Consider the following 26,183-nt stretch of genomic DNA (forward strand, 5'->3'; position numbering starts at 1 on the left):
ATAATTAATAACGGAGTGCTCATATTTTTGTGGCGAAGCCCAAGCATGCGTGGCCATATTTTGCTTCAAATATGGTTACATTTGAATAATATTAACACACCACTATAATTTGACCAAAGCTTAATAACAATAAAATGAATGGTATAAAGCATAGTTCGACATTCAACTTTGCGGTCAATTAAAATATTGCTACGTGTAGAAGACATTATCACAAGATATCAAACCAAATATATTCAAGTAACTCTTATCTCATGAAATTAATTTTTTTTTTATTTTAAGAAAAATACAAAACCCTAAGCCACTCACCATGCAAATTATACAGTGCAATAAAGTTTAGCCGTTGAAAATTTGATAGAGACATTCTTTACTCAAAAGCACCAAAGGACAGATCGTTTGCGGCAAAAAATCATTGACAATGAAATTGCCTATATTTTCTTATCTTTTTTCTTTTTTGAAGGTAATATTTTCTAGTTTATATGTGAGTCTTTTGTTTTAATAGCTTGATCTTATTGTACTAGAAGAACGTGATTATGCTTTACTCAAAAACTTGATTTTGATTATGTATTTGTTTTTATAATCACTATTAGGCAAAAGATGAAAGGGTGACATTCACCAAAGACAGTGAAGAGATCATTTATTCCGCAAAAGATTGCTGTTATTGTTTTCAACCCTTAACTATTCCCGTCTTTCAGGTATGTATGTGTGTGTATATATACACATGCACACACACTTTCTTTCATAAGTTATTTTCTATTTCTGAGAAGAGTTAATTTGTTGTCATATATGCGATATGTTTCTTCTCATTAAATTTGATGCTTTTTCTAGTATATTTCAAGATTGTATTCAATAGTGCCTGCAATACACTTCTCCTTTGGTGATACTAGAAACCCCGTTGCTTTGCTTTGTGTTGCGTTGTGGTTTTGAGTAGCGCAGCTAGAGATCCACCAATTTAGGACTCTTAACATACACTATCACGTCCATGAATGGACAGTTGGAGGGTGACGCAAGTCGCCGATAAACTGATACTATTTTAGAATAAAAGCGAGCATGATGATAGAAGGAATCACTTTCATATATTTTAAATACTTGGATGAGTTATTTTAAGCCTTATAGGCTCAAGACTTATTTGCTTTACATTGGGTTTGAGTATCAGTAACAATGCACTTCGATAAATAATTATGAATGTCTTTAATTTTGTACATCCTTCTATTTTTCAGACTTTTGACATCTATGGTATGAACTTTGTAGTCTGTGATTGAGAACATAGATTTTGAGAAGAATAAACTTAGAATGACTACCTTTATGTTGGTTATACTTTTGATTGCATAACTTGCTGACAAGCCTTATAAAAATATGTCTTATCATATTTTATGGTATTCTAGCAATTAGTTTAAAGTCTAATCTGATGATTTACTTTTTTTGTTGCAATATAGTGTGGTAATGGTCATATTGTTTGCTCTATCTGCTGCCCTAAACTTCGGAACAAGTGTCACAAGTGCTCATTGTCCATTAGCTCAAAACGTTGTAAAGCCTTTGAGAATCTATTGCAGTCTATCGAAGTGTCATGTCCGAATAGAAAATATGGTTGCAAGCATGAAGAAAAATGCATCTATAAGCCATGTTACTGTCCCTTTTCAGGTTGTGGCTTTGTTGCAAATGATACTGTGTTGTCTAATCATTTGAGGTTTGAACACAGAGATTTTCGAATCAAATTCTGTTATGGTAAATCATTCGTGGTCTCCTTAAAGTCTAATGATGAAACCATTGTTCTTTATGAGGAAAACGATGGCAAACAATTTATTCTCAATAACAGTACTACGCATTTAGGAAATGCAATCAATATTTGCAACTTTGATCAAAATGCTGGTTGGTTTGAGTATCGGTATGATATACTGGCTACGTCTCAGAAATACAAACTGAAATTACACTCTAGTGTGAAGAGTGTCCAACGGGTTACTTTAGAAAATCTTTCATCAGAGCTCATTGTGATTCCATTTGGTTCTTCTAAATATCTCGAGCTAGAAATTTGCATAACTTGTGTAACCTTAACGGTACCTCCCATATCCTTTTATTTGCATTGGTTATTTTCCTATTAAAGTCTTATTATTTTATCTTATGTTCTGAATTTATAATCTAACATTTAATCTCAAATTCACTAGTTCTTTTCTATTTTTTGATCAGTTCTTGAAATATCAGTCATAAATTTTCTTTTATTGATATAATGGCAATTGTGGAGCAGATGGAACTATTTGTTAAAGGCCTGGATGGAGAGACGATGACCATTAAGGTTAATAGTTCAGACATGGTAGACAATCTGAAAGAGAAGATTCTTTACATGACTGCGATACCAGTGCACGCCCAACGTCTGATCTTTGCTGGTAAACAACTAGAGGACGGCCAGACCCTTGCAGATTATAACATCCAAGGTTCGTCAACCATCCACGTCCTCCTCCGCCTCCTTGGGGACTAGAAGACCACCACATCCTCGCTGATTACTACGTAGAAGAGCAGACAATCGTCCACCTCATCGTTTGCCACCGTTGGTGACCCTTATCATGAATACAATCACTCTACAAGTAGAGAAATCATTCATTATTGATAACATAGAGTCTTTGTTGAAGATTTGACTGTTGTTCTTTTTTGTTCTGTTTTGAGTTGTATACTGATTATTTTTTACTGGGAGATGATTTTTAACAATTGAGGAAACATATTTACTTCTCAAATTTTGCTGAAATCGTTCAGTAATTCTGACATAGAGTGGCTCCTGCTCTATAGTCTGATTGAAACATAATTGCAGCACCAAAGAATCATTTGATCGATATGAATCAAGTAACTTGAATCCATTCCCTGTGTCTGAAATAAATGTAATGTACTGCAAGAGTATGTATGGTTACAAAGTTTGATATATAAAAGGATTTGGAGGCCTTATACAGTTTGCCACTGAGTCATCTAAACTTATTTGTTTAAATTCTTCATTTCCTAGTGCTGCTGCTGCATAGGAGACTGAAACATCAAAACTAGAAAAACATTCAGCGTCAATCATGCATATGCCATGAGTGATAAACTAATACTCTCTTCATTTTTTTCCTCAAAAGAATTATGTCCCTTGAAGTCCTAAATTTACAGTGTAAAGCTCTTAATGCCATCCAACTGTAGTTGACGTAACATTTCCAATTTCCATGTAAGTCATATATTTAAACCTTCGACACAAACTCAGACACAATGAACCAATGATGCCACAATGTGATTTCTACAATTGTTACTGACTCAAATTTAATAATTAATTACTGTATGTCTATGAGCAGAGTTATATTGATATGATGTTTCAGCACTATATTTGTTTTGTCTATGTTTATATTCATTGTCTTAATTAACCGTTAAAATAATTTGATTGAAACATTTAAGAGTAAATAAACTGTATATTTGATAATGATAGGTCTGTCAGTTATGTTGTTAGTTAGTTATAGCATATAAATCGAAAGAAAGTGGTAGAGAATGGCATCTTGTCATTTGAGTAATAGGGCATTATCGCTTTGTTCTGTAATCAAAGGGGTTTCTTTCCCTTTTTCCAGCAACATGATACATATTCTATCAGAGAATTTATGAAGCCATGAAATGTTGGTGCTAGGCGGAGTTGTTTGCGTCCGTCAGCATCCTTTTAGCATAAGCTCACTATTTTAGGCTTCAACAATGAGTGTTGGGCTCCGTTATCTGCCAACTGTGAATACTACTTGGACAATGAAAACATAGATCAATACTATCTTCCAAATCTTTATCACACAGCGTGTGATTAGTAGAACAAGTAACTCCACGATCTTGTAACTGTAGTATACTTGGAAGACAATTGCGACAAGAAGTTTTTCACCTTTGGTGGAACCTTTTTGCACAAAATAAGATACCATCTCCCTGCAACTTAAAAGTGAGTAGCATCAACTCTCACCAATTCTATGCTTTTAAGCTTCCATAGAAGGATGGATTGTGCTTAATTTTTGTATTTGATCTGCTACTTAACCAATTCTCATCCCACACAAAATTCTGAATCATCACTAGTGTACCTTCATCGAGAAGGGGGGTTAGTACTCCGAATGCTTTCCACATATAACTGGAGTTATTGAAGTCTAGCATCAAATAAATAACTCGAAAAATATTTAGCTTTGAAAAAACAAGCACTAAAAATGACCTTTTTTTTTTGCCAAAAATATTAATAATATTGTTTTGTACCAAAAAATCTGTGTACATTTATACTACGATTTTTTTTAGAATACAAAAGGGCCTAAGCCGAAAAAATGACAACAATTTCTAATCAAACAAGGTGTTGTCACACCAGCATAATCAACTGAAAGATGCAAACTAATATGTACCATAGATGATTAAAGAGGAGCCACCATCACACACCAAATTCACTAGAACATCTGCACAAGATTTTGCTTCTCTAAAGGTATGACAAATTCAAACCTCCTAATTTAGCTCCAATTTTTCTTCTAATATTTGATTAACAAACTCCAATTTATGAAAGTCACACTCTCTAGCTATCTTCAAACCTTAAATAAAAACTCCCCGTAACTCTGCTACAAATGCACTGCACACTCCCAGACACTTTGAAAATCCACATATATCCACTCACCTCTATCATTAAGCAAAATTCATCCTTAACCATACACACTATTAACTCTAGTAGCTCCACCTGTATTTAGCTGAATCCATCCCATCGTTAGAGGTTGCCACCCAATGTTCTCCATTACCGAAGTGCTATTATCCATCACTTGTTGCTTGTAGTAAACTGAATCATATAGGTGAACTCTTTTGCTAATTTCCATCTTGAACCTTTTTGTTTCTTCAATTCCAAAAATTTGCCCATGTCGACTAAAAAATTTGCCCATGTGAACTCTTTTTACCATTATATAAATTGCAACTAAAAAATTACACACCGACTAACTACTTTTTGGTTGGTGTATTTTTGAATAAAATTACGCACAACAATTTGATATATATTTTTTTAAAGTAAATCTAAAGCAACGCCAAAATTATAGAAAAAATGATATTAATTATCTTTTAGTTGAAACTTTTTTTTGTTAAAAACATCCCTTAGTAATCTTTTTAAATTAAAGTAAGTATTTTACAATATATAACATAGTAAAATGACTGAATATGCAATTTGGTTCTCAAATTTACATGCATTGGTCAATTTTGTCCCTTAATTTTTTGAAATAGGCAATATTCCATGAATTTTATAAATGTCACTCACCGTTAATAGTGTTGACATGTTAGCTTCCACGTGTACAATGACAAATTTGATCGAAAAAACTTGTGAATTTTTTTTGTATTTTTTTAAAAGAAAAGTCAATATAAATTGTTACACTATCAAATCGATCCTGAATTATGTCACTCACTATCAAATCGATCCCTAAATTATTTATCTTATCTATCAATTTGATCATTTATATTGTCAAATACTACCTCCGTCCCTTATTATAGGACCCTTTCAGAAAAAACACGGGTTTTAAGAAAGTTGATTATTGTGTTAAATTTGTTGACAAATGATAATTTTTTCCATGTTTGCCCTTCTAATAATTGAAATCACAACTCATTATTTTCTTATATTAATTACATACTACTACTTGAATAATGCACCAAATTAATTTATCATTGTACCCATAAAAGAAAAGGAACGTGAATGAACCTCTTGGGTTGAATGAAGACCAGTTGGAAAAGCCATGGCACAGAAAAATTGGAACATGAATAAACATTCACTTTCTTTTCTTTTTTCACAAAAATTTGCAATCGCTCATTTTTTCCTAAAATTTAAATTTTTAAGGCACTAAACTTAAAAAATTTAGGAATTATTTTGCAAATTTCTGGCGCCATTTTTTTTAAGAACAATGAGCATGAAACAACCCTTCATGAAAAATTATAGGAAGCCATGGAAACCCCTCTTAACATAGATTTAAACATCCCTTTTAATCCTTGTGATCACGATTATAACATAAATCAGTTACCACTCTTAACATATTTTTGAACAAAAGAGGTGCATGAATGGGAGTTACCACTGTTTTTATTATGAGATGTGAATAAAGGCAGCTTCAAAGAATGTTGAAGAATGATGCATGAATGAGAGTTACTAGTCTATTGTTTTCCCACATAAATTTATTGTTGTTCTTTTATCAAAGGAAAAAATAATTTATTGCTTTACAAAAAAATATGTAGAGTAAATAGGGGTAATTTTGTAAAGAAATGATTAATGTACTTGAAAATATCAAAAGGGTCTTATAAAAAGAGACAAAAAAAATTTCTAAAAGGGTCCTATAATAAGGGACGGAGGTAGTAAATGCTAAAAACTAAAAGAATGTGAAGAACCTGTGAGGAACAAGTTAGAAATAACAGTTAAACATTATAGTTTCAACACCTTCTAATAAATAACATTTAAACTTAATGATTAATTCTTTGAGGAGTCAAAATTGATTCTAAAGTTGTAAAATTTGGTTTTCATATATGTCAGTAGAATTTATTTCGCTAATGTTCACTTTTGTAGTTTTGTTTATGACTTTCTTTTCTTATTTTTCATTTTTTTTTTGTGTATTGTTTAATTAGCCACAAAGTGCTGATATATCTTTACTAAGTAATACACTTGATGGGCTAACCTCTCAGTTTAAGTCTCACAAAGAGCCCTTCGTTTTTAGATTTGATACAAACCAAACTATTTTAAAGGAATTGGGTTAATGCAAATACTGGTAATTTAAACTCTGAAGTGAAAAAAGAAGAGTTAGACTTCTGTCGAAAAGCTCCATACTTCAAATTAAATTTCCCAGCTACACTTTTAAAAATTGGATAATATGAAGGTTCATTCAAGATTCTGCATGCGATTTTGTGTTTTTGGGAAATTTATACTTTCAATGAATTTAACTTATATTGATGTTGTCTTTATTGCGGTACGGAGCAAAATATGAAGGTGACTTAATGGGAATGTGTTACTTTGCTTCTAAAATACTTCCATGGTTCTTCAACATGTAAAACACATGTGCAATTATGCATGAGTAATTGTCCGGTGTTCAATGATTTATGGATGATATTTTGTGTATTTGCAAGACAACCTCTTTTCATTCAAATAGATTTAAAAGTACAATGGTTTTGTTGGTTTGTCATAAACTAAGTAGGAGAACCAACATTTAACACCTTTATAAAATAATAGAAACTGATTTCCAAATGGGACATTCAACGAATGCTCTCATGTAAAAGTCCAAAAAAAAGATTCAATTTTTTTTTTTAATATCAAATTTGTCATTAGACACGTGAAAGCTGACTTGGAACTCAACGTCCGAGCTTAATGTCACTCGTCAACACTGTTAACGGTGAGACTTGACGGAGGGACTAAATTGATTGACATTTACAAAATTCAAGAATGTATTGGCGATTCCGAAAAATTGAGGGATGAAATTGACTGGTGCAGACAAATTTGAGGACCAAAATACCTATTCACTCGTAATAAAATATATACAACAAAGTACAATAAAAAATGTGGATAGATTATTATGTTACCGCACATCTTTCCACCAGTAGTAATAATATAATATGATTGGACACACATGTATTAAACTAAAAAAGGATGGATAAATATATTGCAGAAATATCTGGTTTATAAGAGAAAATTGGATCAACAAAAACTAATGTATTTGATTTAAAATTTGGACCATATACATCAACTTTGGTTGACCTAACTTTCTGTTTTATGTAAGACCGAATGAAAAAATATGATAAAATCAAATATATACAATGAAATACAAGAAAAAAAATGTGATACACAGTCAAATTAATGCTTGTCTCTCTGCTAGTAGTCTATATCTACACTTCTATATACAATTGATAAGTGCTCAAAAGTAATATATTTCATGTGTTAAAAGAGGCATTTTTAGTGACTTGTTATGCAAGTTATCTATGGAAAAGCAATCAATTGTTGTAATTTTACCATTTATGCTTTATATGCCTAATTCTACCCAATTTATGCAGGAAATGACAAGCAAGGACCAAAACTCAAGTGTGTGAACCAAGCAAATCTCGCTTACGCGAGGTCATCTCGCTTAAGCGAGATTCCTCCAGGGAGAAGCTCAACCTTCGCTTGCATCTCGCTTCCAGGGTCGCTTGTGGATTTTAGAATCTCGCTTACGCGAGATCATCTCGCTTACGCGAGATTTCTAGGGAACAATTGTAAATTTCGCTCCCATCTCGCTTCCAAGTCGCTCAAGCAGGATTCAAAGGCGGTTTAAGTTTGAAGCAACCTCGCTTACGCGAGTTCTAACTCGCTTACGCGAGATTTCTCCAGGGATCACTCGCTTCTGGCTCGCTTCCAACTCGCTTACGCGAGATGCAACACATCAAGGATCAGGGCTACGTGGCAATACTTTATTGGCCATGGCTAGATATTTTGGCTTCTCGCTTAAGCGAGATGTATCTCGCTTAAGCGAGATTACACGTTTTCAGCCCATTTAAATACAAGTTTTCCCTCTCTCTAGACTATTCACTATTCCATTAAAACATTTTATACATTTCTAGAGAGAGGTTAGAGCTATTTCAAAGAGAGAAACACAAAGCAAGTGATTAAGGAGTAGATTCAACCCTAGATTCATTGAGACATCAAGGATCTTGGCATGGAATCTTCATCTTTCCTTCATTCCTTGCATTAGTTTACATGTCTATGTGTAACTATCACCTTCTTTGTAGTATTGAGGTAACAATCAAGCTATTATGTAATCTTTTGATCTTTTAATATATAAGGTTCTAGCTTAATGATTCAATATTGTTGTTATTCTTGCTTTTAATGCTTTCAAAGAGATTCAAGATGATTTGGACACAAACTCTTGAATCTAGAACTAGAATAACAATCTATCTTATGTTATATCACTCTTGACAAGTTTGTAAACCTTTGATAATTACTTGTAATCAAGATTTTAATGCTTTCGGATACTTAATCAGGCTGGACACGGTCGATTAAGTTATCCGATCGACTTTGTCATCTTTTAAGGAATTTGGACACGAATGTTTAAACGCTAACCTGGAAATAACGATGTCGCTTTGGACACGAAGGATGTTGTAGAAATGATTGTAATAATATTGGTTATAAAGCTAGAGTCTGTTAATCGATCGAGAGATTGCTGCTGTTATGCGTGCTCGTTATCTTATACCGCAAGCGAAATAGTTCGATCCCCTCTCGTTTTTACTTTATTGTCATCTATGGATATAGTGTTACAAACAAACATTTTATAAATGATACCTTAATGTGAAAGATTGTGAAAACGCTTATGATATAACGCAACTCCCTGTGGAAAACAATCCTATATATACTCACGTGTACAAAGTTATATGACATGTAGAAAAACTACATCAAAATGGCGCCGTTTCCAGGGAGTAGCGTATTTTATATTATAAGTTTTGAAACAATTTTGTCATGTTAAGTCAATTTTGCACAAAATTCTTTCATGCATATACTTATACACTTATATCATTCATTATTTTTGATGCTAACCACCTGGTATAGTCTTGGTAAACTTTGTTTATGTGAGGTACCGTTTCTAAAGAAGACCTTCAATTTGATCCAGAAATAGAGAAAACTGCTAGGTTACTTAAGAAGAAAGCAAAGGAAGCTAAGAGATTAGCCAGGCTGGCTCAGCCGGAATCATCTAGTTCTATTCACTCTCCTTCGGGTTCGGTTCAGACACTTACTCCGGGTGGTTCTCTACACACAACTCCACCATCATCACCGGAAAGGGAAACTATTGTAACTATGGCTAATGAAGATGAGAATGCTCTTCCAAGTTGGGTTAGTCCAAGAAGGCTTGCTAACCTTGGTAATCAAAATGCAAAGCAAGTCGAGTTAAAATCGGGGTTGATAAATTTGATAACTCAGAATCAATTCACTGGAATGGATCATGAAGACCCTTACAAGCATCTCACAAATTTCTATGTTACCGCCGGTACTCTTGTATGAAGGAAGATGAGGAAGAACCAATGTTTTGCAAATTATTTCCTCACTCTTTGATTGGTAAGGCTAAGGAGTGGTACTTAGATCAACCTACTTCTTTGATGAAAGATTGGCCTGCATTGGAGAAAATGTTTCAAGAGAGGTTCTTTCCGGAGGATAGGCATCTTGAAGCTAAAACATCACTCACAACTTTTTCTCAAGGTCAAAGTGAGTCTCTATGTGATGCTTGGGAGCGATACAAGTCTTTGCTTAGGAGCTGTCCTAAGCATGGTTATGATAGCCAGATGCAAATCTACCTATTTCGTCAAGGGCTTCAAGACATGTCCAAGACGATGCTAGATGCAAGTGCTGGAGGATCTATTGCTTTGAAAAGTCCAGCTGATGCTGTCAAAATCATTAACCAAATGGCTCTCAACACAAGAAAATCTTCTCACAACCGGAATCCTAATCAAAGGAAAGCCGGTATCCTTGAACTAGAAGCAAACGATGCAGTTTTAGCTCAAAATAAGCTTCTCACTCAACAAATAGAAACCATGCAAAAGGAGATGAGAGCTATGCCAAAATAAATTCTTGAATCTCTCAAGCAAGAAGGAGGAACATCTCAGGTTAATGCTTGCGAGCTTTGCACGGGAGATCATCCCACCGACTTTTGTCCCACACCCGGTTCTTTCGAAGAAGAGGTAAATTATGTGGGAAACCAACAAATACCTAACCAACCACAACAAGCCGGAACTTCACAACAAGCTCAAAATCCGGGTACTTCCAACTTCCAAGGAAGATATCCGGCCAACCAAAACCAACAAAGACCTTGGAGAACACCTTACAACAATAACTATCAATATCCACCATCAAACTTCTACCAACAACCTTACCCTCAATTCCAACAACCATTCAATAATCAATACCAATTTCCACCACCAAATAACCCCCAACAACCTAACAATTCCCAAAGCACCGAAGAAACCTTGAAGCAATTCATGCAAATGTCCATGGCTAACCGGAAAAACACCGACGCGTCCATCAAAGGCCTTGAGACGCAAGTTGGTCAGTTAGCACAACAAATGGCTCAAGGTCCTCCGCAAGTGGGAACTTTCACCGCTAACACTCAACCAAATCCTAAGGAGCACCACAAAGCATAGCAGTCAAAAGCTATTGCTACAAGGAGTGGTAGAGTAGTAGGTAAAGGGGTAGGTGTAGATATTGTTGTTGAAGAGATGGATGATGAAGTTGCCAATGAGGAGGTAAAAGAGAAGTTCGAGGAGGATGTTGTAGAGATAGAGAAGGAAGTGTATATAAAGAATAAAGAAGAATTAGTTGAAAAAGAAAAAAATCAAAAAAGAGATCTAATGGAACAAGAGGAGGTGGAGAGGAAGAATAAAGATGTGGGGAAAGATAAAGGGAAGAAACAAGAAGTTGAGAAGCAAGTGGTTGCTCAACACTTACCATACCCACATGCTCCATCGAACAAAGACAAAGAGCGGCAATACGCAAGGTTTCTTGAACTCTTCAAGAAGTTGCAAATTGATATACCATTCTCTGAAGCCTTGGAGCAAATGCCGGTCTATGCGAAGTTCATGAAAGATATCCTTTCCAAGAAAAGAAGAGTCAACGATGAAGAGACGATCCAAATTGATGCCAATTGTAGTGCTATTATTCAAAGAACGTTGCCTAAGAAAGAGCAAGATCCGGGAAGAGTCACTCTACCGGTAGCTATTGGCACAACACATGTAGGTAAAGCACTACTTGATCTTGGATCAAGCATCAATCTCATGCCTTTGTCCGTTGCCAAAAGAGTTGGTGACCTTTGTATAAAGTGGACTAGGATGATGTTGCAATTGGCCGACAAATCCTTTGCAAAACCACTAGGTATGGCCGAAGATGTTCTTGTAAAAGTGGACAAATTTATTTTTCCGGCTGACTTTGTGGTTATGGATGTCGAAGAAGATGAGGATGTGCCTATCTTAATGGGAAGGAATTTCATGCAAACGGCTCGGATGATGATTGATCTTGATGATAATATCATGAAGGTCAAGGTAAATGATGAAGAGGTTACTTTCAACATCCGAGAAGCCTTGAAGTACTCGAAAGACAAGGGTGCATGTTTCAAAATGGATGCAACCGAGGAAGTCATCTTGACTACTCGGAAGCAATTGCATAATAGAACACCCCTTGAGAGTGCTTTGGTGGACGCACTCAATGCTATTGATGAAGACGAAGCAAGAGCTATTGAAGAGTGTTTGAAGGAGCTAGATTCCTTGAAGGAGATTCTTCCTAATCAAGCCATTCTTGAAGATTTGAAAGAAGAATCCAAGGAAGAAGAAAAAGTTGATGACACCAAGGTAGAATTAAATGTTTTACCATCTAATTTGAAATATGTTTTTCTTGAGAAAGATGGTACAAAACCGGTGATCATTAGTAGCTCCTTGTCCATCGATGAAGAAACAAAGTTGGTAAAGGTCCTCCAGGCCAACAAGGAAGCGATAGGGTGGAAATTATCCGACTTAAAAGGGATAAGTCCATCTTATTGTATGCACAAGATTATGATGGAAGAAAACTTCAAGCCGGTAGCACAACCACAACGCCGCTTAAATCCAAACATGAAAGAGGTGGTGCGAAAGGAAGTAGTGAAGTTGCTTGAAGCCGGCATGATCTATCCTATCTCGGATAGTGCTTGGGTAAGCCCGGTTCAAGTAGTTCCCAAGAAAGGAGGAATGACGGTGATCACTAATGATAAAGATGAGTTGATCCCAACTAGAACCGTCACCGAATGGAGGATGTGTATAGATTATAGAAGACTCAATCAAGCAACAAGGAAGGATCACTTCCCCTTGCCCTTCATGGATCAAATGCTTGAAAGACTCTCCGGTCAATCCTTTTATTGCTTCCTAGATGGTTACAATCAAATCGCCATGAACCCAGATGATCACGAGAAGACAGCTTTCACTTGCCCCTTTGGTATTTTTGCTTATCGAAGAATGCCATTTGGTTTGTGTAATGCACCCGCAACTTTTCAACGGTGTGTTCAAGAAATCTTCTCCAACTTTATTGGTAAATACATGGAGGTGTTCATGGATGATTTCTCAGTTTTTGGTTCGTCATTTGATATGTGTTTGAATAGCTTGGATACCGTGCTGAAGCGGTGTATTGAAACTAGCTTGGTGCTCAATTGGGATAAATGTCACTTCATGGTTACCGAGGGTATTGTCCTTGGTCATAAGATTTCTGCTAAGGGTATTAAGGTAGACCAAGCAAAGGTCGATGTTATTGGAAAGCTTCCACCACCGGTGAATGTCAATGGTGTTCGGATTTTTCTTGGTCATGCCGGATTTTACCGGAGATTCATTAAAGACTTCTCAAAAATAGCAAAGCCTATGAGCAACCTGCTCAACAAAGATAAGTCTTTTATTTTTGATAATGAATGTCTTTTAGCATTTGAAACTTTGAAAGAAAGATTGACCACTGCACCAATAATCATTGCTCCTAATTGGAATTTAAATTTTGAATTAATGTGTGATGCAAGTGATTATGCTGTTGGTGCGGTCTTGGGTCAACGTAAGGATAAAATTTTTCATGCTATTCACTATGCAAGTAAGGTTTTAAATGAGGCACAAATCAATTATGCCACAACTGAAAAAGAGTTACTTGCAATAGTTTATGCAATGGAGAAATTTCGTTCTTACCTTGTAGGTTCCAAAATTGTTGTCTATACTGACCATGCAGCTATCAAGTATCTCCTTACTAAATCCGACTCAAAGCCAAGGCTCATCCGTTGGATGTTGTTGCTTCAAGAGTTTGACTTAGAGATCAAAGATAAGAAAGGCATGGAGAATCTTGTAGCTGATCACCTTTCAAGGTTGACAAACAATGAGGTAACCAAGAATGAACCGGAAGTTCGTGAAGAATTTCCCGACGAAAGGTTGCTTGCAATCAATGTGAGACCGTGGTTTGCCGACATGGTGAACTACAAAGCAACCGGGTTCATTTCGGAAGATTTTGAATGGCAACAACGCAAGAAGTTCCTCCATGATGCTAACCACTATGTGTGGGATGAGCCTTACTTGTTCAAAATTGGAGCGGACAATCTCTTGCGTAGGTGTGTGGATGATGAAGAGGCAAAGAAGATCCTATGGCAATGTCATAATTCGCCCTATGGAGGTCACTTCAATGGGGAGAGAACAGCCGCAAAGGTACTTCAATCCGGGTTCTATTGGCCAACTCTATTCAAAGATGCCAATTTACATTGCAAGCATTGTGATGAATGCCAAAGAACCGGATCAATGTCAAAGAGAAATGAGATGCCTCTACAACTCATCCTTGAAGTGGAAGTGTTTGATTGTTGGGGTATAGATTTTGTTGGCCCCTTTCCTTCTTCATATTCCAATGAGTACATCTTGGTCGCTGTTGATTATGTTTCAAAGTGGGTGGAAGCCGTAGCATCGCCTAAAGCCGATAGCAAGATGGTAGTAAAGTTCCTAAAGAAGAATATTTTCACCCGGTTTGGCACACCAAGAGTTCTTATTAGTGATGGAGGGTCACACTTTTGCAACACACAACTTGCCAAGGCCCTAGATCATTATGGAGTCAAGCACAAAGTAGCATCACCGTATCATCCGCAAACGAATGGACAAGCCGAAGTTTCTAACCGGGAGGTCAAACGAATACTTGAGAAGACGGTCTCTACATCTCAGAAGGATTGGTCGGCTAAACTTGATGAAGCTTTGTGGGCATATAGGACTGCATACAAATCTCCTATAGGCCTCACTCCTTTCCAAATGGTTTATGGCAAATCTTGTCACTTACCGGTCGAGCTCGAACATAAAGCATTTTGGGCATTGAAGTTCCTAAACTTTGATCAAGAGAAGGCCGGTGAAAGAAGAAAAGTTCAAATGCATGAGCTTGAAGAATTGAGAAATCAAGCTTATGAATCTTCAAAGCTCTACAAGGAAAGGACCAAGAAGTATCATGACAAGAAGATCATTCTGAGACAATTCATGCCGGGGCAAATGGTGTTACTTTTCAATTCAAGACTAAGACTGTTTCCGGGCAAATTGAAGTCTAAGTGGTCCGGACCTTTCATGGTTAAAGAGGTCAAACCATATGGAGCTGTTGAGCTTGAGGATCCAGTCACAAAAGCCAACTAGACGGTGAATGGGCAGAGACTTAAGCCCTACTTCGGTGGTGAAATTGATCGGTGTTTGTTGACAATTTCACTAATCGAACCATGATTTCTTCGAAATGCGTCGAGCTCATGATGTAAAACAAGCTCTTGCTGGGAGGCACACCCAGTTTTGTAAGTATGTTTATGTTTTATAGCATGTAGAATAATATCATGAGCATTGCAAAGCAAAGTAAGAAGCATATCTGGGTAAATCTCGCTTCAAGCGAAGTTCATCTCGCTTAAGCGAGATTGCTGCATTTTTGAACTTTTGGTTACGGGAGAAATCTCGCTTAAGCGAGTTAATCTCGCGCAAGCGAGATGAGTTTTTAATTCAAAAAGTGTAACGGTTTCCAAGGGGATTAACTCCCCTTAACCACTCCCCCATCCACTCATTTTTCCCTTTTACGTTTCCCAACTCCTCTTCTCTCCACTTTCTCTAAACTTCTTTTCTCTCACAAACACTAACCCTAAATCACCAAATCATTCCTCTTTGATTCAAGTCAAGCATTCATCATTAGCATACAATTTCATCTTGTACTTGCATTATCTTTAATTGATTTAACAGGTTTGATTTCTCTCCTTCTATTTCATACTTTTCAATTTCAAAATTCATGCTTTATGAAAATTTAGAATGGCTAGGGTTAGATGTAGGTGTTTATGATTAGAGACTATTTCCTTAGGTTCATAACAATGAAAATGAATCAAAATCATCACTGTTTTTCTTCAACATTCAATTTTGTAAATTTTGACCCATTTTGGAATCTTTGGAAAATAAGGGTTTTGATTTAATGTTGAACACAAGTCTTGATTTTGGTTTCTTTTTATGAGTTGGTTTTGTGAGTAGAGGATTGAGGTTGAAGTTTGGTTGAAAATATTGTGGGTTTGGTTGAAAATTCTGGAAATGGGTTGATTTTTGCAGGTTCAGAAGAACCTCGCTTAAGCGAAGTTCTTAGTTACTTTTCTCGCTTAAGTGAGACTTCATATTTTTTGCCCAGATTTTCTTCAATATCTCGCTTCTGGTCTCGCTTAAGCGAGTTGCAAGCGAGATAGCCCAATACCTTGTTGTTGTTTCTGACTTTTGTGTTAATCTAATCTGTGTACTTCCATTTGATTCCATACTGTGCTGATCAATTGTTGCTATACTGTATATGGTTTTTCTGGTTGTTTTGCAGATGGCCCCCAAAAATCAACAAACCAAGAAACGAAAAACCACTGCTTCCTCATCCGGTGTTGTAAACCGTCCTGCACCCTTACCTAGAAACCCGGACCGTACCATTTACACTTCCAACAAAACCTATGCCAGGTTTCTCGAGCTGAAAAAAGAGAAAACTTGGCATGACAAAATTTTCCGGATTAACCCTGAGGGTGAGTATGCTGACATTGCAGCTGTTTTCACTGAGAGAAAGTGGGAGAAACTCCTTAACCCATACCCCAAAATCAACCTGGATCTCTTGAGAGAGTTCTATGCCAATTCTTTACCAGATTGTGATGCTAAGGAAATGCATGCTGCGTTTTCTTACACTACCATGGTGAGAGGAAAAACCATCCGCTTTGATAGGGATGCGATTAATGAGTATCTAGGCAATCCTTACACCCTACCTGAGCCCGAGGACCCTGACACACCTGCCTTGTGTCCTTATGGGGAAAGAGAAGAGGCTGCTGATTGGAATCTTGGTAAGATTGAGAGGGAAATTTTGCTACCGGGAAGGACATACACCGAGTCCAAAGCGGGTAATCGCAATTTGGCAGTTTTCACTGATATGAGGCCAAAAGCTGGGATTATTTTTAAGTTTTTGGTTCATAATGTCTGGCCAAAGAGCCATGTCACCACAACTCCCAAGAAAGTGATGTCTCCTCTGATTTGGCATATTTGCAAAGGAAGGCCGGTGGATCTGGCTTCGATTATTTCAAGAGAGCTGAAGCATGTAGCTCTCGGTGGTGTAGCAGGCCCAGAGACCAGACTTGCTTTTCCGGGCTTTATTATGGGATTACTTAAGCATCATGAGGTGCCAGTCACCGAGCCTTTTTCAGAAGAGCTGGTTTCTCCCATTGATGACAAGTACATTCGGGGTTACATTTCCAGAGCACTATCTAAAGGTGCTGCTTCTTCTTCTCAAGTACCCCAACCTGAGGATGTACCCCCACCTGAGGACTTTCCAGAGCATGAAGATCCTCACCAGACTATGCCACCACCTCAGAAGCCCGGCACTTTTGATTTTTCTTCCTTGCAGGCTTGGATGGCTCAGCATGAGCAGAATGCGCAGAATAGAGCTTTCAGGCAAGAGTTGAGAGATAATCACATAATGGATCAGCAGGCTGCTATCTTCCGCAGCAACCAGGGCATCTACTCGCATCTTTACGATGCTCACATGGATCCCCGGTGTTTTATGTTCACTCCTGCACAGTACTATGATTCTTGCATGTGGCCTGGGGACAGGCCAACCTACCCAGGAGGGGGCAGTGGTGCAGCATTTGGTGGAGCAGCTGATGACCTTGCTAGGACAGCCAGTGTCCACATTGGTGGTGATGCAGTGAGGACTGCTAGTATGCATGGGACAGCTACTGTGCATGGTGTTGATGATGATGCAGACAGGACAGCCAGTGTCCATCTATCTCATGATGATATGGATGACGATGCAGCACATTGACAATATTTCTTGATTGTTTAGTGATGCTTAGTTTGCTTTGACTCTTTAGTTTGCTTTGACTCTTTAGTTTATGTTTTTATTTTATGCTGGAACAATTTATCGCTTTTGAACTTATACTTTTTGAGCACGGTTTTGGGTGTTCAATACATTGGTTTAATTTTAATTTCGTTTTGGGTTAAATAGCTTAGCTTGTTGTTTGGTTTTTAACTTATTGCTTTGGATGAAATTTTTTGCTTAATCTTGCTTGTGTTTCGTCAAAAGAAAAATTGCTCATGAACATCAAAGTTTAAAGTGCTCCATGGAGCCAATTATTGAGCAAAAGCAGGTGAGTGATAATGATATGAATTGTGAGAAAGCGCAATGCCAAGGTATTGGTTTCCTGTTGTTCTAGGTGTTACTATGAATGTGAAATTTGTACTTTGCGCAAAATATATATCATTTAATTCTTGTCATAAACATAAAATTTTTTGAACCACTTAGTACTTAACATAAATGTGAGGTAGCTTCAATCTGTTGTATATATGCTGGAGACCGATAATCACCGTCTAACTTGTTTTAGTTATGTTAAATCTGATAATTATTTTGAACTGTTTGAAAGCATGGAAAGGATCAAGGCACTTTTTGAATCGAGAGTAACCTACTTGACCACATAAAGCCTACCTATGAGAAGAGCGAGTATCTGATACCCCAATCTGAGCCAAATGAATCAAGTCCTCAAACATGAACTGTCAATATTCATAAGCACAATGCTTGTTGAATTTGCCTGAAATTTTTCAAAAATCCAGTTCATGGTTGAATCTTATAGGACTTTGATAATTTTACTTTGTTGAACCCTTAACCTTTTTGTACTTTGTCCCTTGCCTTAGGATAGGGGAACATTCAATTAGAGTTTTGTTGTATTCAAGTTGGGGAGAAAAAGGAGGCATTATATGTTAAGTTCTGGTGAAGTTGTAAAATAACCTGACAACATTGAATCAAAGAAAAAGTTGTACATTTGAAAAAGAAAAGAAAAGAAAAGAAAAAGAAGAAAAAGAAAGAAAAAATCAAAAATAGAATAAGTTGTCAAGGTTATTGGTTTGATTGTTAATCATCAAAGGTTGTAATTTTTGGTAGGGAAGATTTTGAATTTCAAGTTGTATTACAAAGAATGTTCCTCTTTGATAGGCTTTCTGATCAATTGCCCCACATATGACATTTCTTTTGTAGCCCGGCCAAGTTATAACCCTTGCAAGACCTTTTGATCCATGCTTTTATGCTTTTTGAGACGATATTTGGATGAACACCTAACTTAAATAGGATGTTAGCATGATTGTTGGATGTGTGTTCATTACCTTACTCATTGTTATCTTGGTATTCCATTTACTTTTAAAGAAGTGTGTTAGGTGTGGTTCATAGATAGTTATGTTTATGCTTTGAAGTTTATGATGTGTATTTTGTGCTTAGGACTTGTTTCACATTTATAGCTGTGCTAGGAATAATGAAGAACTTCATGCTTGCGGTGCATTCACATTTGAATCACCACTTGAAAATTTTTATTTGATGTGAATTGTTTGGTACTGTGCTAGAAAGAAAGCTTGTCCAAAGCCTTGTGAGTTTCCTTTTGATTCTTTTGTTTGAGGACAAACAAAAAGCTAAGTTGGGGAGAGTTTGATAAGTGCTCAAAAGTAATATATTTCATGTGTTAAAAGAGGCATTTTTAGTGACTTGTTATGCAAGTTATCTATGGAAAAGCAATCAATTGTTGTAATTTTACCATTTATGCTTTATATGCCTAATTCTACCCAATTTATGCAGGAAATGACAAGCAAGGACCAAAACTCAAGTGTGTGAACCAAGCAAATCTCGCTTACGCGAGGTCATCTCGCTTAAGCGAGATTCCTCCATGGAGAAGCTCAACCTTCGCTTCCAGGGTCGCTTGTGGATTTTAGAATCTCGCTTACGCGAGATCATCTCGCTTACGCGAGATTTCTCCAGGGAACAATTGTAAATTTCGCTCCCATCTCGCTTCCAAGTCGCTCAAGCAGGATTCAAAGGCGGTTTAAGTTTGAAGCAACCTCGCTTACGCGAGTTCTAACTCGCTTACGCGAGATTTCTCCAGGGATCACTCGCTTCTGGCTCGCTTCCAACTCGCTTACGCGAGATGCAACACATCAAGGATCAGGGCTACGTGGCAATACTTTATTGGCCATGGCTAGATATTTTGGCTTCTCGCTTAAGCGAGATGTATCTCGCTTAAGCGAGATTACACGTTTTCAGCCCATTTAAATACAAGTTTTCCCTCTCTCTAGACTATTCACTATTCCATTAAAACATTTTATACATTTCTAGAGAGAGGTTAGAGCTATTTCAAAGAGAGAAACACAAAGCAAGTGATTAAGGAGTAGATTCAACCCTAGATTCATTGAGACATCAAGGATCTTGGCATGGAATCTTCATCTTTCCTTCATTCCTTGCATTAGTTTACATGTCTATGTGTAACTATCACCTTCTTTGTAGTATTGAGGTAACAATCAAGCTATTATGTAATCTTTTGATCTTTTAATATATAAGGTTCTAGCTTAATGATTCAATATTGTTGTTATTCTTGCTTTTAATGCTTTCAAAGAGATTCAAGATGATTTGGACACAAACTCTTGAATCTAGAACTAGAATAACAATCTATCTTATGTTATATCACTCTTGACAAGTTTGTAAACCTTTGATAATTACTTGTAATCAAGATTTTAATGCTTTCGGATACTTAATCAGGCTGGACACGGTTGATTAAGTTATCCGATCGACTTTGTTATCGTTTAAGGAATTTGGACACGAATGTTTAAACGCTAACTTGGAAATAACGATGTCGCTTTGGACACGAAGGATGTTGTAGAAATGATTGTAATAATATTGGTTATAAAGCTAGAGTCTGTTAATCGATCGAGAGATTGCTGCTGTTATGCTTGCTCGTTATCTTATACCGCAAGCGAAATAGTTTGATCCCCTCTCATTTTTACTTTATTGTCATCTATGGAGATAGTGTTACAAACAAACATTTTATAAATGATACCTTAATGTGAAAGATTGTGAAAACGCTTATGATATAACGCAACTCCCTGTGGAAAACGATCCTATATATACTCACGTGTACATAGTTATATGACATGTAGAAAAACTACATCAACAATGGGCTGGTTTTTTCTCCTTCCAATTATACCCTTAAATAAATATGACTGTATGAATGTTATTTTATTGGCGTCATTCAAAAAGATAAGAATTTATATTTTTTGTTATATTTTTTTTTTTGAAAAATATTATATTTGGTATCATTGAAAAAGATAAAAGATAAGTATAGTTTGTTACAATATGACAGTGCAAAATATCTATTACCTTAATCAAAATCAATAAATTTAATCAAAATTTCGTTAAAACTTTCGCTCGTAATTTACACGCATTAGCGTAATAAAAAGACGGGACAAATTTCATAAAAACTATTTTTCTTTCCCGTCTAAACACTAGTATATGTAAAGGGAATACATGGTTTTTAAGTGACTTTTTAACTTTCAATTATATCCTTAAACAAATTTGTCAACTAGAATGATATATTGTCAGTGTCATTTAAAAGGATAAGAATTTAGACTATATTTACTAGAATGATATATTGTTACAATATGAAAGGGCTAAACATCTATCTTTTTTTTTTTTGGGGGGGGGGGGGGGGGGGGGGGGGGGGGGGGGCTAAACATCTATCTATAACGATCTATAACAATAAACAAAGGAAATACAATATATTTTTTGGTCGAAATTTTCATTATTAAAGTTATAACCTTAACTATATATAATTTTATTCAAAATCAAAACTTCATAAAAAATTATTGTATATACATGCATTAGCAAGGTAAAAGAAGCGGAGGTCCCCATATGAAAGCTAATACCTATAATTTAAATCAAAATAAGAAATTCAAAAATTCTATTGTTTGAAATTTATACGCATTAGCACAATAAAAAGAGTCGATAGATTGACACGGAGTTTTCGTATGAACGTTGATAACATACATTTTTTTTAAGATCTAGTAACGATGTAGCCTCAAGACCGGTGGTGTGCAGGCATCGCTCTATTGCATCCCCCAAAAATAAACCCCGTACAGGGTTGTTAAGCAGCCGTCGACGGTGTTTTAACCGTGGATTGCTCTGTTACTCACACTTAACCAGGATGTGATTTTCTTTGTGTTGTTGCATTGTCGTGTTCGTCGTTCTGTTTTTGAGGTAAACAAAAGTTGTTGGGTTCACTATGTTGATGAGATGGCGTCATCCATTCTTTGTTTATGTATTCTTGGTCCGTTTTTGATATGGCATCGTGATTTTGTTTGTTTCATTCCTTAAGTTCATTTGGTTCTGATTGATTGGGGTTCATTGGTTGCGGTTTTCTGGTGGGCTTCACCGCGCCTTTGCTGTTGTTCCAAAATGGGTCCGGACAACAATCTTCAGTGGTCGTCCCAATGTTCTTAGTCGTTCTTCAGTTGTGATTGTTTCAAGGTTCACTTAGTTAGAGAAGGATCGTTAGTTAGAACACTGTCATTCAACGGTGTGCTGTTTTGCGGGGGTCGTCATTTTGGTTTTGTTTGGCTTTGGGGGGGTTGTTTTGGTTGTGATTATTGTGGTGAGGAATTGTGTTTATGAATGTTGAAGGGTTTGATTTTTTAACGCGGTGATGGAGTTTGAGTAAGATGAATTTTGTAGGGAAGATTGTCGTGTATCAATTTGTACAAATGGAACGAGGTGTGACTGTTGAAAGTGGTTTCACCTTTGTCTCTTTGTTTTGGGTTTCGGCAACCGCAGGGGTGTTGGTGTATGGTGTTGTGGTTTTTATTTGGTTTTTAGGGCTGTTGTGGGGAGGTCTTGTATTGACTTGTGTCGGACGAAGTGCGGATGTGGTGGAAGGTTGTGGTAGGGGCAGATATGGTTGTTTCTCAATGGATTCTTGTTATGGGTTTTGTTTGCTTATTGTTTTGGAAATCATATTGATGCACTAGCTTGCGGATATGGACAAATTTTAGTGGTCTTTTAGGTTGAGGGTGGGGGCCATTGTTAATGTTCATGGGAGTTTGTGCGGTTTGGTTTGGTTGTTTTGCGCAATTGTTTGGGTGTTGTTGGTAGCTCTTTGTGGGGTTATCAATATAGCTTTTATTGTGAGGTTTTGTACATGGATTTTGCTTTGTTTGTATCTCTCTTTTTGGGTGTTCCGCCTATATACGAGTTTGTGCGGTTTGGTTTGGTTGTTTTGCGCAATTGTTTGGGTGTTGTTGGTAGCTCTTTGTGGGGTTATCAATATGGCTTTTATTGTGAGGTTTTGTACATGGATTTTGCTTTGTCTGTACCTCTCTTTTTGGGTGTTATACGACATTGTTGCTTTGTAAATCTTGTTTCACTTGCCTTTGTTTGTCTTGAACAACGATTTTTTTTTTTGTTGGATTAATCAACAACAAAACTTTGGAATAACCTTTGAACAAGGATTTTTTATTAATAAATTTAGCCTTTTCAAAAGAAGGATATGATTGGATACTCATGTATTAAACTAAAAAAAAGTATGGAGAGTTTTTTATTTTTGATGGAGTACGGTGAAATATACTATTAAATAGTATAAATTAATTAATAATCAATAAAAAAACATTAATTAATAACGGATAACTCATGGTTTTGTTTTTTTTTGCGAAGCCCAAGCGTATATGTGGCCATATTTTGCTTCAAATAAGGTTTGTTACATTCGACAGAGACATTCTTAAAATAGGCAGCCGCCAAAAGCACACATCGGTAGCAACGTGATTATGTCTATATTTTCTTGTTTCTTTGTGAGTATTTTGTTTTAATAGCTTGATTTTATTGTACTAGAAGAACGTGATTATGCTTTACTCAAAAACTTGATTTTGATATGTATTTGTTTTTTTGATCACTATTAGGCAAAAGATGAAAGGGAGACATGCAATAAAGACAGGGAAGAGATCGTTAATTCCGTAAAAGATGTTAGTAAGAACAGCTCCGTTCCTCTTATAATTTCCGACCCTAAATTGCTTGAGTGCTGCAATTGTTATCAACCCTTAAGGATTCCTGTTTTTCAGGTATGCATTTGATTTATTTGATTTCATAAAGTATTTGCTATATCTGAGAAGAATTAATCTGATGTCATATATTCAATATGCTTCTGGTCATTAAATTTGATACCTTTTTCTAGTATATTTCAATATTCTATTTAAAATACACTCCTCCCTTAAGTGCTATGTGAAACTCCTTTGTGTTGTTACGTCCACGAATATACATTTTGAGGGTGACACAAGTGACCGATAACGGTGATTTGGTAACAAACGACCCAACAAATTTTCAAATTTGAGTTGTACCTAACTCAATCACCCATTTATATACTCATATTTAAACTTTATCTCATTCAATGTGAGACTTTTAACAAGTAAATCACTTTAGAAGATAAAGTAAGTATTATCAAATGTTAATTAGAAAAATAAGGATAATAATATAAGAGGTACATCATAACAATCAAGTGTTTTTAAATTGACGAAGCTTGACTTTCTCACTTTAGAGGAGCCAAATTCTTCTAAAAAAATGACATTACTTATGCCAAAAAGAATGGGAACCACTTATGCCAAAAAGGAGAAAGATGCATAACAAATGAGGTCTAGTAGTAAAAAGAGTGAGCATGATGATGATGAATAAATGGTTAGAGATAGTGATTTATTTAAGGAATCACTTTCATTTATTTTAAATGCTTTGATGAGTTAATTTAAGCCTTATAGACTTAAGACTTGTTTGCTTTACATTGGGTTTGAAGATTAGTAACAATGAACTTTGATAAATAATTATGAATGTCTTGAATATTGTATATCCTTCTATTTTTGAGATTTTATATGTGCGTACGAATTTCTTGTTTTTTTCCATAAACTTTGATATCTTTATTGTCGTAGCATTTTTGGTACCAGCTACTATCAGTCATTGAGTATATAGATTTTAAGAAGAAAAAACTTAGTATGATTAGCTCTGTTGGTTATACTTTTGATCTCATAACTTGCTAACAAGCCTTATAAAGAAATGTCTTACTTTATTTTATTATAGCAATTGGTTCAAAGTCGAATTTGATGGTTTTGTTTTTTTGCTGCAATACAGTGTGATAATGGTCATATTGTCTGCTCTACTTGCTGTCCTAATCTTCGGAACAAGTGTCACAAGTGCTCATTGTCCATCAGCTCTAAACGTTGTGAAGCCATTGAGAATCTATTGCGATCTATTGAAATGCCATGTCCGAATGCAAAATATGGTTGCAGGGTGAAAAATAGGTACATTAGGCAGAGGGATCATGAAGACGAATGCATCCATAAGCCATGTTACTGTCCCTTTTCAGGATGTGACTTTGTTGAATCATCAAAAGTGTTGTCTATGCATTTTTGCCATAAACACGGGGATTCGCAAATCAAATTTTCTTATGGTCAATCCTTCGTTATCTCCTTGAAGTCTAATGATGAAACCATTGTTCTTCGAGAGGAAAATGATGACAAACTATTTATTCTCAATAATAGTACTACATTGTTAGGAAATGCTGTCAATATTTGCTGCTTTGGTCCAGACGTTTCTGAGTCTGAGTATAGTTACGATATATTGGCTACGTCTCAGATATGTAAACTGAAATTACACTCTTTTGCCAAGAATGTCCAACGGATTACTTTAGCAAATCTTTCATCAGAGTTCCTTGTGATTCCATTTGGTTCCTCTGAACCTCTCAAGTTAGAAATTTGCATAACTTGCGCAACCCCCATGGTACTTCCTATATCCTTTTCTTTGCTTGTTATTTTCCTATTTAATTGTTAATATCTTCTTTCTATGTATTGAATCACTATTTCAAATGCCAAAAAAGTGTTGTTAGTGATTTCTATTTTTCTATTGTTGATCAGTTCCTTAAATATCAGTCTAAAATTTTGTTGTATCGATTTATTGGCAATTGTGGTGCAGATGCAAATCTTTGTAAAGGGTCTAGATGGAAAGACAATGACCCTTGACGTTAAGAGTTCATACAGGATGCCCAAAGTGAAAGAGATGATTTTTGAAAATGATGGTATCCCAATGCACGACCAACGTCTGATCTTAGCTGGTAAGCAACTCGATGGCAACCAGACCCTTGCCGATTACAACGTCAAAAATGATTCAACCCTCCACCTTGTCCTCCGCCTCCTTGGGGACTAGATGACCACAACACCATCACTGATTACTACATCCAAGAGTTGGCAATTGTCCACCTTATCATTTTCGTCGTTGGCGACCCTTAGCATGCATACAATCACCCAATAAGTAGAGAAATCATAAATTATTGATAAAATAGAGTCTTCCGCTTTTGGATTTATTCATAGAGTCTTTCACTTTTGCATTTCTTATT

At 36.1% G+C, this 26,183-nt stretch overlaps 1 protein-coding gene across 1 annotated transcript in view; it reads left to right on the forward strand.

The window, feature by feature from the left end:
- The first annotated feature begins 415 nt into the window (after positions 1-415).
- LOC146923681 (polyubiquitin-like) overlaps positions 416-26,183 on the forward strand; it is a 69,482-nt gene continuing 43,714 nt past the window's right edge. The window contains exons 1-5 of the mRNA XM_085711756.1: positions 416-457; positions 588-692; positions 1,434-2,051; positions 2,240-2,467; positions 25,763-25,990. Coding sequence (XP_085567882.1) covers positions 416-457; positions 588-692; positions 1,434-2,051; positions 2,240-2,467; positions 25,763-25,990 — 1,221 coding nt within the window. The remainder of the gene's footprint in view (positions 458-587; positions 693-1,433; positions 2,052-2,239; positions 2,468-25,762; positions 25,991-26,183) is intronic.

Source organism: Medicago sativa, chromosome 5 (genome assembly GCF_051527215.1).
Source record: "Medicago sativa cultivar Bolivia chromosome 5, Bolivia_mono, whole genome shotgun sequence".
Classification (NCBI taxonomy): domain Eukaryota; kingdom Viridiplantae; phylum Streptophyta; class Magnoliopsida; order Fabales; family Fabaceae; genus Medicago; species Medicago sativa.